The 16061-nt window shown below is 31.1% G+C and overlaps 1 protein-coding gene across 1 annotated transcript; it reads right to left on the bottom strand.

Moving 5' to 3' along the window:
* Positions 1-79: 79 nt before the first annotated feature.
* LOC130625360 (PX domain-containing protein kinase-like protein) lies at positions 80-9196 on the bottom strand. Its single transcript, XM_057440441.1, has 19 exons — positions 8847-9196; positions 8443-8493; positions 8229-8276; positions 7905-8000; positions 7518-7614; positions 6504-6581; positions 6350-6426; positions 5652-5729; positions 4962-5066; positions 4397-4535; positions 3658-3703; positions 3422-3500; positions 3008-3125; positions 2855-2933; positions 2475-2523; positions 2115-2189; positions 1949-2035; positions 1456-1510; positions 80-1379 (listed from the first exon to the last, which is right to left on the bottom strand). The coding sequence occupies exons 1-19, from the start codon at positions 8940-8942 to the stop codon at positions 1174-1176; spliced, it is 1659 nt and encodes a 552-aa protein (XP_057296424.1). The 5' UTR covers positions 8943-9196; the 3' UTR covers positions 80-1173.
* Between the last annotated feature and the right edge of the window lie 6865 nt (positions 9197-16061).

Below are 16061 nucleotides of genomic sequence, written 5' to 3'. Positions count from 1 at the left end.
GTACTTTTTTCACTCGCAAAGTTTCCACAAGATTTTAGTTCAAGCCGTTATTAGGAAACAAAATATCCACAGAAGCACATAATTTGTAGGAAAGTATATTTAGATTAAGAAATTTAAAAAAAGATTTGTCGTTGTGCACTTGAACATAAATCAGCCATACAACATAAACAAAGAAAATGAAAGTAATAACTATTTATGCAGCATTAGAGAGCATGGCATAATGTTATGAAAATAGTAAAGAAAAGAAAATTTAAACTTAATAGAGGAGCATAGCTTGAGTCAGATCATAACGTACCACTATAGTCTACCTTATGGATTAAACACAATGTATCAGTGAAAGACACAAATAAAATAAGTTAGGAGAAATAAGGGGTATTTATAAAGTCAAAATGAAAGAAAAAAAGACAATGTATCAGTTTCAACATTGAATATTCTTTATAGACGTATTCAATCTTGTAATTTAATAACCAAAAAACGGTGTGAAATAAAATATAAAATCATTTAACTTGCATATTAAACTTGCAAACCATATTAGGTCATTTTTGCTAAAAGATTCATTTTTTTTAAAAACGTAAGGATAAGTAAAAAATAATAATAATAACAACAAAAATTTTTTCGCTGAACATGGTAGTTTAATTTTAAAGAGTTATAAAGAAAATGTAGGGATTTCGGATTATTACGATAATAATTTTCCATTTTTCTTATATACATAGTGTAAAAAATATAAAACTTGACAACAAATAACTGACACAAGACTTCTATATGCTCCTTCTTCTTTCATATGACCTAAGCAACTGGCAGATATATTCAATGTACTTTCTTGGGTCTTGTGTAGTGCAAATACGTGGTGTAACAAAACATGATCACATGTACAGTATATAATTCTCTGAGAAATTTCATAACCGCCTACTTTATGCATTCTTTCTACAGTGAAACTACATGTTAAATATCACATTAAATGAGAAATTAAGCAAATACCACCAATCTTGGTTATGAAAAACAAAACGTGGGTATGGGCTTTTAAAACTTATTAAACCGAGAAAAGTCTGACAAAAAAAGTATAAGTATAGTATATAGTATATAAAGTAATAGTATAAAATAAAATCTGAAATAATTTTTTTTACAATTCGAATACATAAGAAAGCAAGCAGCCAGTATATAAACAACCCATGGTTACACCTTGGGTTTACTTCGATCGTTAGTTTCACATTTCTTTAAGCCAGCTTTCGAAAAATCTGATATAGATGACAACAAAGCTCCTCTGCCAGCACTCGAGGGTGGTGGTTTTGATGTCTGCACAGATGCTGGTGGAGGGGCAGCGGCTGGAGGTGGAGGGGCTGCAGGTGCAGCTGCTGAAGAAGATTTTGTTGACTTTGAAACTAGTAAAGCAGAAACAAAATAAAAAAGTATTTAAGTGTAAAACATCAACAACAAAAACACTTGCTATTGTGATACCTTTTGTGGTAGGAGGTGATTTTGGTCTGCTATCTGTTGTCGTGGTTGAAGTTTTCTAAGAAATAACAATGATAATTGGTAGTAGCTTCAATTATAACAAATATGAAATTTTTGGCAAAGTACGGGCTAATCGTATTTACGTTATAAATTCATCATCCTGTATATAGTATTTCAACTTAAACTGGATATCTCATCAGAGGTCTTCATTGACAAAATGGGTTAAGTGCACTATGTTAATAAGACTTCTGATCGTGGAATATATTCAGGTTGAATAGAAACGTTTGCTTTGGGAGTAATGTGATATTTTTTTTGTTATAAATCAGATGTACAATTATTATCAATTCTACTTAAATATTTTAGGCTGCCAATTTTTGACGACAGGCAATACTGATCCATAGAGTGTCCATCATCAAGAACACATAGCCAATTGAATTTGTAAAAACCTGTACTGGCCGCTTGCATAATCCAGATAGCTAACGAACTTCTGTAATACCTTCTTATTTGACTTTTTCCTTTTCTTTTTTTCTTCTTCAGACAGTAGATCTGAGCGAGCTTTTGATAGTCTGTAAAATTTTCTTAACTAAATATGCAAAAATAAGATCATCCCAATAATTTGTAGTCCACTTTACTTGTGAACTAAACTAGGCAGGGTCCTATACCTTTTTTTGTTCGTCTTTAAGTCTGGCTTCAATAGCATCTTTAGCCAGCTTTAAGGAATCTTTAAGTTTATTAACCTAGTGTAAATATAAGATCACATAACTGTGTCAGTTGTAACAATGAACTAATTGAAAAGTTAAAAATTAAATTGACTTTCGCTGATGTGAAAGCGAAATCTTTTCAGCAGATCTTAAATCACATACTTAATTCAACTATTTTTTTCTTCATAAATTCAAGTAAAAGATGTTATAATTATTTCAATGTCTTTCAATACATATAATAAGGGCCTCATTTGGTATATTCTATCTGGTGTTTATTTATGTTTTGATAACATTACAAACAGGATCAGTAAGACTGCATACCTTAAATGAAGGTTTCTCATCATATCTCACAGTAACATCTGCAAAAAACCTGAAAGGGGTAAGATTAAAGCGTAAATTTTTTAGAGAGTCATACGGATACTATGGGAAATCTTTAAGCAGTGATAAAGATGCAACAGTACTGTCTTCAAAATATACCATAAAAAGCAGGTAAAATATTCTAGTGATGCTTACTTTTAATGTTACGCAACTCGTCAAGCAGAGACTAACTAACACGCAAATATATGTTGAAGACAAGCAAGTTATAACACAGCTATCCCTGGCAGGTAATCAAACGAAGCGAAACAGTCTGCACCACAAACACACTGCTGCTTACTTTCTTTGCAAAGAATTCTTGAATCATAAAAACATAATAAACTAACGGATTAGCAACGAGATCGTCCAATGTTGGTAAGCCTGATTTTATTGCTGATGAGCTTAATATCGAGTGAAGAATTGGTTCTAAAAAGAATTTAAAAACACAATTAATAATTGAAAACGTTAAAGGTATAAAAGAAATGCAAGAGATGACATACGTATAATTGGCGGACAATTTTCTGGAAATTCATCGATGTACAGTTTATCAAGAGGATCACCAAATGTTATTTCATACATTAAATGACCGAAACAATAAACATCAACAGATTCTAAATCCTAAAAAGAAACTAATTCAACTTTAGTTTCCAATTTCTCTGCAATGTTGACATGAGAAAATGTACACAATGCTTTGTGATTAGTCTGTTATAATGTTTAGGTATTATTGCCAACATAGAGTTGAAATACGTACAAAAATACACAAATTTACAATGTTGTTTTCAATTAACCCTAGTATATATATCTTCACTCACAGAAAGACGGACGGTCGCACAAGCGTTATAATATAGATAATTATATACATGAAAAATGCCTGCCACACATTGTCCAAATAGACCACATTACATATACCTTACCTTTACAGACTTGTGTTCAATTAAAAATGATCGATAAAGACTTGGTACACCTAAGATGCCATTTTCAATATCCAACAATCTGGAATCAGAAAAATACAAATTAATTTAAATAATAACTACAGGAAAAAGTTTCAAAGCCTATATTTGCTTTAAACGTTTGTTGCAATAGATGACATTAACTTGATTAGACACATTGTGTCAATGATGACATTCTTATACTTCAAATATATACATACTTGCAATTTTCTCCTTCTATGATGACATTGCCAGCATGTAGGTGGCCTACAATATACATGCAAAATATTAAGAATGCATGCTTTGGAAAAATAACAGCAAACACACTCATCAAAAACAACTTTCCCCTGATAGACCTTAAGTGATAAATCAACAAATTCTACTTTATAGACAGCTTGTTATGACATCATTATGATAACAAATTTAAAAATGCTATGCTTTTTAGGCATGATTAGCTACATTGTTTAGATTGTTAACCTTTCACACGAAAGAACTCTAGAGGTTGTCTACCTCCATTACAAGTTGTTTATCTTTTAAAAAATACTTTATTGGAGTAAAAGGTTTAATAAACAAATAATTTTATTTATATATATTTGTTCAAAGTCAAATTGGATAGGTAAAAACATACTTATATCACTACATAAATAATAAACCCTTAGATCAAATACATGATGTCATGTATTATTAAGCATAATTATTAAAACTTTAGCGTAAAAAATATTGGGAACAGACCAAGATTGTTTCCAAAAAATAAAATGATCCATAGACAATTTTTCAAGCTCTTTCATATGAATCCAACTGCTTTTTCGCAGAAAGTAAACTTTAAATCATGCACATGTTTTAAAAAAAAAATTAAAACACTGACAAATAAATGTTATCTAAAGAACAAGATTTCTGCTAGTACAAAGCAGTCAAAAAAACTTAAAATAAGAAAAAGTTAAAAAAGTATAAAAAAATTACCATATGGCCATCCTTTATCACGCAAAAACCTTAATGCTTCTAACACTTGACGACCAATTCTTTTTATATCTGAAAATCCTAATGGTATTCGTGCTTTTCGGTTGCCGTATTTTTTCAATCGTGGATGAACAGGTTTTCCCTAAGCGTAAGAGTCAGCAGTAAGGATAAACTTTAAGGGTGTTGCATTTTACTTAAAATATTTTGCATTCAAAAAATAATGACCTTTAACAGCAAAAGTTACACCTCTCATAGTTAAAATAAGACAAAAATATTTCTAACATGTATCAAAAATATCTTAAAAACTTAAAAATTTTAATTTATAAATTTCCCAAGTTTACCCTGAACATAATAAGTTTTCCATAACTATTCCAATTGTTCCATCAAAATATTAAAAAAGTGTTTTTCCATGTTTTGTGATTTTTTTACTGCTGGCTATCCTAATACCTGAACGAAAAGTAATGTATAAAAAAGTATAAAAATGGCTTTTAGGAGGACCAAATCGATCAAAATAATATTTTGTTTAAAGTTATAATTAAAATGTGGATAATAATTTAAAAAAAATTACCTTGCATATCACATCTCTCAGTGAGCCTGTTGGATAAAAGGGACGCACAATTGTTGATCCCTTTTCTGTACAAGATGCATATGTAACCGGATATATAAATGGGTGCTAAAACGATGAACAAGGCCAATCTTAATCATACTTATACTGTATAAGAAAATATACACCATACATGCAAAATGTATGACCCACAACCAGATAGAATTAACTTGTTTATTTAAATTTTTGAGTTTAAATCACAATGGATCCAGTTCTTAACCTCAGTGAATTTAATAACAAAATATTTACTGTGTATATCTACCATTTAGTGAATGTTGGCAAAGGAAATTTTTCTTTGCAATCAAAGCTAGTCTTGTTTCCAGCTTATTTTACATTACATTAGGGGCTACTATCATGTAAATATTCAAAGAAGTAGACAGTTTTTTGTTAGTAGGATTAAATTAAGAAAAACAATGGGATAGAGCTGTTACATAATCAAATAATGCAATTTAGGATCATAGTGGGCAACCACCTATAATACATAACCTTTACCTGTAAACCAGAATTCTACCTAAAATGCCAACATTTTCAACACGAATATTACAAAGGTGCCGATAAGTTGCATATGTATGACCTAACCGACCACCATTTAAAGCGATGTATCTGCTTAATTTACATATTTAGTTTACATCTAAGCCAGCTGTTACTACACACCTGTATTGAAGACATCTGTCGCAGTAGTGCAAGTAAAGTTGTTTCGTGGTCTAATACCATATCTGGACCATGCTCGGCCTAAATAATTGACATAAGAATAATACAGAATAGACATGCTAAAAACTTTCAATGAAATTGGTGTTTGTTAGGCCATTGTTTAATAACTGTAAACTTAAGGGTACGAGAAGGAAAAAGTTGGTCTGGTTAATCAGCAGAAATTGCATTTTAGTCAAATTTGAAACACAAAGGGAACACCTAGGGAACACACAAATTCAGAAAAATAAAAAAATATTCCAGGTTGTCCTCAAAAATTTTTTAAAAATTTTTTTATTTAGGATTTGTCCTCAAAAATTTATTAAAAATTTTTTTATTTAAGATTTTTGACCACTGATTGTTGACAATTTTTTGAGCAGAGTACTGAATTTTTGTTACTGTAAATGATGACCATACATTGTCAAAATTAAAAAACAGGTTCATGTTTTAGGCATAACAGTTAAGAAGATAAAAGCCACTTGGAGAGCTGGTATGTCAGAAACATTGAATATCTTTATTTTTGTGAGGTAATAATACCAAATTAGAGAGGGGGGATGGTTGTTTACATAGTATCAGACGGTCAATCCCATTAATGTATCGAAATGACATTCGAAAAACTGTTGTGATCAGCAGTAGTTTTCACAAACTATTTAAAGTATATTTACCCAAGTCAGCAAATGTTTTGTATTTTTTGAACTTCCCTTTGATTTTATAATGAAAAATGTTTTTCGAACTCTCCAACCTATGTATACCAAAGCAAATGATTATGTTTATAAGTTCTAGACTAAAAACAAAGGCTAAAATCATAAGCTAATGTACCTATCTCTTTAAGATTTTCTTGTAGCTCCCAGTTAGGATCAGATCTAAAGAACATGGCAGCCTGTTGTTGTGCAGTGTCTAAAAGACACAAGATGCTAATACAAGATTGAAAATCCAAGATCTTTGTGCAAAATCTCTCTGCACTATAAGACTACAAAACTTATAAGATTAGAATTTTTTTCCCAAACAATGCCAAGGCATGTGTATTTTAATATTAAAACAAATATTGAAAAGCAACAGGCCTGGAAATTTGACGAAAACAATCGTTTCGTTTCAAAACACTGTGAGAGCATGAAAAAATCAGAAAAGTCCAGAATATTTTGAACATGAAGTATATTTTGGAACTTTCACTATGAAGCTTTGTTGCTTTAGACTTAGAAAATACAACTACTGTGGCTCAGTATCTATTGATCTATGCTCATTGATCTATGTGCTGTTGCTGTTAGTGATATGGTGTTTTATTATTAACAATATATAGCCATATAATGTAATCACATTTTTTAAGAAAATAATTTTCAGCATTATTCAAATGGGTATATTTTTCACTTTTTTTTATATCAAAAAGCCAAAAAGGCGCTGGGCTCAAGGTTGTCATTACCGGAATACCCAAGGGGGCAGGCAAAAATGGAATTACATTACGAAATACTTTAGTTTTTGAATGAGCTTGTTTGATTCAGATGCAAAAAATTTCAGTTGAACTGTTATTGTAAGTGTAATATCAACTGTCATAAAAAGGTCTTGGAGTTGGTCTTGCAACTAACTTGGGGCAATTATGAAATGGTTCTCGACTTATTTTTCGGTTTAAAGCTAATCGTTACTGTCGTTACTGTATCATTTCAACGAAATCTACTTCGCGGATACGAAAAAACGTTTTGATCATTTCCGTCAGCTTCAAATCATGGTAACAATCCACAAATTTCCAGGCCCAAGGAATATTATAGGTATTTTTATTTAAGGTCTCAGGTTGAGTGGTGATCCTGTCCTTGCCTATTTTAGTTACTGTACAATACTTACTTTCAATCTCCTCAGAATAATTACGAGGATCCAAGAATTTCTTTACAGCCAAGTGATGGCAAAATAAACTGTTGGACAGCACTAAATCCATAAATTTCTAAAGAAACAAACTTTGTTTTTCAGGAACTCATGAGCCTAAAAATGGTGATCACAATTTCGAGTATTTGCTTAATAGGGTAAAAATGAATAAATATCGACCTTAGCCATTAAACAGACCTCACAAGCTCAGTCAGCACTTAGACCTTGGGCGCTATTTTGTGGTACAGCCCAGACTAATCCGTTATTATTATAATATTTTTAAAGAGTATTATTATTAAATCAAAAAATATTAATAAATTCACTAGTAAAACCCACACTATCAAATGACACTTATGTTGGTTAGGTTACCTGCAAGCCAAGCCTTCGTTCATGCAAAAAAGTACTGTCCATGTTTCCGAAGGCTTTCTTTGGTGGAAGTGGTAGTTCAAATCCAACTGCATTTGCCTGTGTAAAAATCAGAATTATTCTTTATATGCCACAGTAAAATTTTAACGGCTTGTTGATAATTTTGCTGTATTGTTTGCAGCATCACCTATTTCCCTTCTGCAATAACCTAGTACAGACCAAATGAACCTTCCATATCACACCTATTTCAATCACCTTATTAATAACAACACATTGTGTTTCAACAATGAAAACTTTAACTAAAAAAACAAACTTGCAACTACATACTGTGAGAAGAGCATTTAAAGCCGCAAAGTCATTGTATCTGTGTTGTATCTAAATAAAGAAAGTAAACTAATCCTACAAGTACCATTGTTTTTCTACCTATACACAGGAGAGATTATTGACCCACATCTATATTAAAACACCCAACACTCAATTATTAAAAAAAATATTAACCATTGTACCATATTTTTCTTTGAACATTCCAAACTTATCTTACCTCCCAAGAATTTTCAATGTTTGGTCCACGCTGGACTTTCAATATAAATTCCTAAAAAACAATACAATTTCCGTGTAAATTAAATTAAACAGGCTAATTCCAAATTAACCAGTGATCAATGTAAATTGTGCAAACTTTATCAGGCACTACATAGATTGTCAAACTGATTATTTTTGTATTATATATAAAACTTAAATTAAATTTTATTTTATTTTATTTTTAAATTCCAGTAGTCACTGCCTCTAATCAACACGGTAATAATACCATGACACAAATGTAACTATATTTTCTTCATTTATGCTATTCATTTTCAACATTTCTATGGTATGCGATTACACAACAATGTTAACTGACATTAACTTATAATTTATCATGTATTCTAAAACAAAGATGCCTGTACTTACTGTGTGTCCATCTATGTTTAAGAAGCTTTCGATTATACATTTCAAGGGAACTGTGTCATCTAGTTTGCCCTTGCCTTTCTTTTCCAACACTGACATGATTAAAATTCACGTGTTACTAAAGGATATTCAGAGAAAACAATGTTCTTAATTCTGATTTTATAGCACTGTAAAAAAATTAATTTAAGGAAATTCATATCTAAAACAATCCTAATTTAATGGGAAAAAACAAAAAAAAGATTTAATACTGCCTGCCCTTTCTATCCTATAGATGATCGCTAATGTTTACAAAACTTTGCACCAAATTTTACAAAACTTTGCACACACACAAACACACACACACACATCCTTGTAATTAAAAACAGAACATACTGTGTAAACTTTTATTGACTAGTAGACTTCTATTGAATATACCTATATAAAATGTAACCCAGGTTGAAATGTTGTTTAATTTACTTAAAATATACTGCAATATTATCATCACTACTTTAGTATTGCTGCCAGAAAAGAAATGTGCAATGACAAGGGTTAGTCTAACTTATGACTTAACTTCATTGCAGAGCTCAGTATATATCAGAATTCTGATATATACTGCTGATAATCTTTTAGGGCAATTCATGCTTTTCTTAATGGAATATTCTTTCACTGCTCCAATACTTGTATAATAAATAAAACTATTAAAATGTGTCTTGGGAAAGAGAGGGAATATTCACGATGTCATATTAGTTTTCAAAGCCAGGCATCACACTGCTCCTGATTAGATGCTTTCAAAATTCCTTTTGGCAAAAACTGCCACAATCATCAAACAAAAGGATCGTATGAAGCTAAAACATCGCTGTGGATCGTTAAATATTATCAAAATCTGATCGTTGGAAGCTAAAACATCACTGTACATCGTTTAAAAATTATCAAAACACGATTGTATGAAGTTAAGACATCACCACAGATTTTTTAAAAACCATCAAAACACGATTGTATGAAGCGAAAACATTATAGATCATTTACAAATTATAAAAACAGGATCGTAGGAAGCTAAAACATCGCCATAGATTGATGTACAGTACAGTCCAGATGTAAGCGTACGCGTACGCTCAACTTGCAAAAACAATTGCTTTCATTAAAACAAACAATAGGATAGCGAGTTCCTTTCAAATTGCGCGAAAATAATTGCTTCGTGTTAAAAACAAAAGCATAGCAAGAAACATTGTTTAAAAACAATACTCTGCGCGAGAATAAATTAAACGCGAAGGCCATTGAGTTTTTTTTTTTTTAACAACGAAACTAATTATAGAAACGCGATTTTAATCTCGATTTATTTAAAAAACACAAGCTCTTTTAAAAAACAACAAATCCAATGATCTAAATATTTTAAATAAAACTAATGCTACTTTTAAAACTTTTAGTAATATTTCTTTATCGTCGAAACATATTTTTTAACATGCAAAACTTTTAAAAGTTCTTTTAATAAAAAGCAACGTTTAGCAACGCAAACGGAAAAACCCTACGTTCGGGACTTTTCCCTTCGCGATAAGATTTCGAAAACAAATTAAATTTTAATACCAAAGAAAGAAAAAATCTAAAAATATAACTTTTGACGTTTTATAGTATCACGCTACATTTTATTGTTAAAAACATTGTCTTTGTTTTTTCTAGCGCGCAACAGCTCTATCTCCTAAAAGATTTAAACAAAGCATCTCGCTGTCTATTTAGTTTTCGCGCAAATCTTTTATTTTATAAAACTATCAAACAATGGCTCGCCGTGTCACATTGATAGAGTTGATAACATTTTAAATACTTAAAAAACTATCTAACCAAGATTTCCTTTCGCCGTTCTTCGTTCTTAAACTTTCTAAAAAATTATTTCTATCGCCACTCTTCGTGATTAAACTTTTAAAATGCGATCTAAAAAAAACATTTCTATCACCGCTTTTCCTTTTTAAACTTTTAAAATGCAATCTAAAAAAAACAATTCTATCGCTGTTTTTCGATTTTCAACTTTTAAAATGCGATCTAAAAAAAAACATTTCTATCGCTGTTTTTCGTTTTTAAACTTTCAAAATGCGATCTAAAAACATTTCTATCGCAGTTTTTTGTTTTTAAACTTTTAAAATGCGATCTAAAAAAGCTTTTCTATCGCCGATTTTCGTTTTTAAACTTTTAAAATGCGATCTAAAAAAGCTTTTCTATCAAAATTAAAGTTTCAATCTTTGTTAAAATATAATAATTTCTATCGCTTAAAAGGTTTATTTAACCCGCGCAACCAACAATGCCTTCTCACTACTTTATTTAGTTTCCACGCAAAACTTTTGTTTAATAAAAATATTAAACAATTGCTCTTCGTGTCACATTGATAGAGTTGATAACATATGCAATATGCTATTGGGAACAGTTTGTTAACACTATTTGACAATAGTTACGCGCAGTTATAATAAGCTATTTTTTCTTTATTAATCTTTTGTTTATTACACGCAATTTAATGGTTAGGTGGATGTGTAACGCCAGTCTGAGAGACAGAAAGACTTCAGATGAGCTAAGAAGCAGGCTAAGTCTCCATAGAATTAAAGATCTTATCCAGATAAGAAGATTGAATTGGCTGGGGCACTTGGAAAGAATGGAAAGGATAATTGAGTAAGAAAGTGTTCCTGGGGCAAAGCCCAGAGGCAGACCGAGAAAGACTTGGCAGGAGGTTATAAGGACAGACTTGATACAGAGGAAGTTGAGTTTAGATCTAACACAGTCTAGATCAGATTGGAAGAGGGTCATTAATATACCCCGTCCAACCCATGCTAGCATGGAAAACGGAGAAACGATTATTTTTGAAACGATTGTGGAGAGGATCCCTAAGGTTTATCATTTTTTGTTTCTTTTTTGTTCTAGTGGTCCCCAGTGGAAACAATCCACTAACTCTAGGTTATTGTGATTTTCTGGGATAGCCACTTTAATTTTTTTTATTATTCTTATTAGTATTATTATTATAATTATAATATTATTGTTAAAGAATACACGAAACGTTGACTCAGATCACCTCAAAGCGCAAATACTAGGCATTAACAACTCGAAACATTTTGAAAGAATCGGTTAATCCTGAAATTCGTAACCTGTATCAATTAACCATGTGCATATTTTACATTGCTAGCCTCACAAATATCGAGGGATATACCCTATAATAGCCTAGTTAACTAAGCTTTTTTATTCGAGTTGATAAAATGAGTCCCACCTAACTACCGCGATTTCCTGGTGATAAGAAAAATTACGCTGGATCTACTGGCTAACCCTATAAGAGGTCTTATCTGACCTTCAAGAAAAGACAAGGGAAAAACGTGAAAGGAGTGCCAGTTAGGGACAACTGCAAATTAGGCTAGGTTACTTTAATCTTGGAAAAAGTTTCGTCGCAACAACAGACGCGAGTGGCAAAACAAAACTCAAGGAGTAAAACAGTGTTAGTTACGGAACCGTGTGGGTTACCCGTGACTTTTTCTACCATCTTAATGTTCTATTTCACAAAATGCCGGAAGACGGATCAGGTTAATCCACCGGGTTTTAAACTTGGACTGAGACTTTGATACAAAGAATTTAGTATAATGAAAATTTCAGTGCATTGAATTTAGCGTATGCATAATCTAGTCTTAGTGGAATTACTTTACATTTATTTTCTGAAGTATCTAAATCATGTAAGAACTTATGCAAGCCCAATTTTAATGGCACTATTTACTCAAGTACAGTATTTACACAAGTAATAACGTTGATTATAAATGATATTCTCTCAACTCTAGAAGCATTTGTAACGAATGTTCCGAATGTTTTGAGTAGAAAATAAATGTTTGTTGTGATTTTTCTACGTTCGGTATGAATCATACACAATTATCTTCAAAAAAGAGGCAGATCATAATTGCAAACATGGCAAGGATATTACGATATCCGCATAGTAATATATTTGAAGTATAGCTGGCACATTTTTAAAGGGTTATCTCCAGATTCTGTATTTTCTGTTCTGCTGGCGTGACAAAATTGACGTGACTATTTGATATTTATTTACCTAGTAGCTAGCCTCTAGCTAACTCTAGCTAGCTGACTACTTGTTATGACGGCTTACGTTATATGATTTTTAGCTTACAATGATTTAATGTCTTACATTTATTTGTGTTGTTTAACAATGCACATGTAAAGTAGCATATGTAAAGTATGTAATAGAGCTGCGGGCCCTGCTGGAAGAGCTATTCTAATCATCCCCACCCACATCCAAGATCCTCACCTACATTCACTCTGACTTTAAGGTGTTACAAGCTTTCAATAATTTCTATTCGTTGAAATCATATGGAGAATTGAAATAAAATGGAAACTTGGCAGGTGATTACCACACAAGAACATTTTTTAGTTTATTTTTCTTCTGGCAAAATGTAATAAGGGGATAAAGACGATTTGCGGGTTAGCTATACATAAAAAGCAAGATTTCATAACTTCAGGCAGAGATTTAACTGATAACTGAAAAAAAATATTAAGAAAGATAAAAAGATAGATTAACAGGGATCATTCATAATAAAAAACATTTTTAGGGTATATTTAAAAAGTCTTTTTAGAGTACAGCTGTCTAGCTAACTATGTATTAGATATCAATAATGTGTACATGAGCTGTATAAATACAATTTGTAAAAAGAAATCCTGGAAACAAACGTTTCACAGTCAAACTCTCAAAGTAGAAGCATTGATTAAACAAGAACTACAAGTATCTGAATTAAAGTAAAGGTAATTTAGCAAACATTGCCTGGAAACTATACATTTTGTCAGGTTTTGAAGTTATAAACAAAGATTTTGTCAAATACAGCCCCTATTTATGAGGAGCTGATTGCGTAAATGGCGTGTTTTCTCTTAAATCATAATGGCTACCATAATAAACAGATCTGTATATAATTGGTTTAAAGATGTAAATATAGAGAAAAACACTTTAGTGTACGCTTTTTTGGCAATATAATACTGATATATCAATATAATACTGATTTAGATAATGTTCATACAATTTGCTGCGTTTCCAGTTGCCTCATTTGCATGTTGAATAAAGGGGTTAAACTCAAACCAAATTAGAACACCATGTTCTAATTTGGTTTGTATTGAATACAAAAGAGGGGGAAAAAACTAATCAAGAATAAAGACAACCTCTGACATAAATTTTGAAGATTTTTAGGCAGATCTGTACGAGATTGTCAAACTTCCTAAATGCTTCGAAATTTTATCAAATATCTTTTATCTCTCACGGGCTTCTTTTATAAAGTACATGGTTTTGTATGTAAGCTCTAATCCTCTGCACGTGAGAGCTTATTTCAAATGATTATGCAGAGAGAAACCAAAGCCGAAGCTGAGTTTTGCTTTTGTGAGAGAGCATGTGAAAAAATAAAATAAACAACATTGAGACCTTATATGTTAATACAACGCTGTCCAGATAAAATGCAAAAAAACATATGACATTCTAAATTCTGACTAGCTATGAGAATCCTTACAAACAAACAAAAATATTACATTATGTAACATAAAAACAATTTTACATAGTTTCCTTCCAAGTCATCCTAAAGTCGTTGATTTTGCAAATGCTTTTTCACTTCATTTCATATTTTGTTAAAAAATTCGAAAACTCGTAGATAGTATATACGGCAACAACAGTTTCCTTCTGTCTCCATCTTAACTTGACGCCACCCTTCAATAAAAATTGCTAAAAGATATGATCTTCTTCCAGAAGTTTATATCAGGAGAGCACAACAACAACTGCTTTCTGTTTCTGCGAGAAAATAGTGGAGATTTTGAATCCAGTGGAATGAACAATTAATGATTTACATCTAATTTGTTACAAATGGCCCCATGACTGCTGATGCTGCTGCGACGAAAGGGTAAACCAACATATCACACTAATTTATATGTGTGATTTCAATAGTTAATATACCTACAAAAATTAATATAAAATATTTTATTAGAACACTAAACTAGATATTTTACACTTTCAATCTGTTTTTCCTTCACCATGCAAAATATTTTATTGAAAAATATTGAAAAATATTTTTAGGTGTTTTTAGATAATGTCTTCAGCAGAATGCAGTGTTAAGAAAAAAGTTTGGTCTTTTGATTACTTTCTGGTCATTTTGTAACATTTTTACTTTTTTAATGGAACAAATTTTCATGAGATTTAATTTTCAAAAATTAAAATTCAGCAATTTTTTTATATTTTGCAAGGGTTTAATTTTGTGTTTAGATTAGTTCAAATAATCTTCTGTCGACTCTTCTACAGTACTTCTGCAGCTGCAATGTCAGCGAAAACAAATTATTTCTGTTATAACATGTATAAACTTAGACCAGGGTCAAAAAAGGTGAATTTATGCAAACACAGAAACTTATTATCCTCAAATTTTGCTAAAATAAGGTTTTGCAAAAATAAATTTCACAAAAGCACAAAAGTATGCGCAAAATTTTAATTAATTCTCTCGATAACTTATTCTATTAAGATATCAATTATTAGTGTTTGGTTTGTAGTGTAAATGAGGCTTATTACATTATAAAAAACTTCCATGGTGGCACATGGCAGATAAAAACAAAACAAAAGTGATGGGGAACAAAGATTGATTAAAAGAGACAGATTATATTTAAATTATCTTGTTATTTTTGCATATTTCAATTTCTGTTTTTTGAAGTTATAAAAGGGAAGATGTAGCTAGAGAAAGTGCCGGACAAAATGACAGGCCAGAACTGATTGTCTTTGGACATATTTGCGTCTGGGTCGGACAATGTCCGATGTCTGACCGCTACAAGGGCTACATTGGAAACAGGGCTTTATTAACAAATTGTTCTTGATATTTGCTTTAACTACAATATAAACTACAATAATCATTAAAGAATTCTGGGGGAAATTATGATTTCCAAAATATCAGGTGATTTGACATGGATTGACACGCCTGCCCATTTGATTAAAATGACAATTTAATAATTATTTTGAGGATATTTAAACTGTCAACAAGCTGTGGCGTAACATAACCTAGGTCTTTACATGATACAGCATCAAAATTCCGTTAGTACCTACATTGCATGTAAGCAAAGTTTAAATCATTTTCAGCTTTTTTAGGTGTGATTTTAATGTCATGCATTAGCCAACACCTCATCATGTTTGGTATTTTGCATGTCTTTTTATTACAAGTTTTTTTTAGAACTGTTAAGGTTGATTAAGAATTATTAGTTGAATAA

This window comes from Hydractinia symbiolongicarpus, chromosome 14 (genome assembly GCF_029227915.1).
Source record: "Hydractinia symbiolongicarpus strain clone_291-10 chromosome 14, HSymV2.1, whole genome shotgun sequence".
In the NCBI taxonomy this organism is placed as follows: Eukaryota; Metazoa; Cnidaria; class Hydrozoa; order Anthoathecata; family Hydractiniidae; genus Hydractinia; species Hydractinia symbiolongicarpus.
Note: the sequence above shows the minus strand (reverse complement) of the source record. Positions and strands in the feature narration are given on the sequence as shown.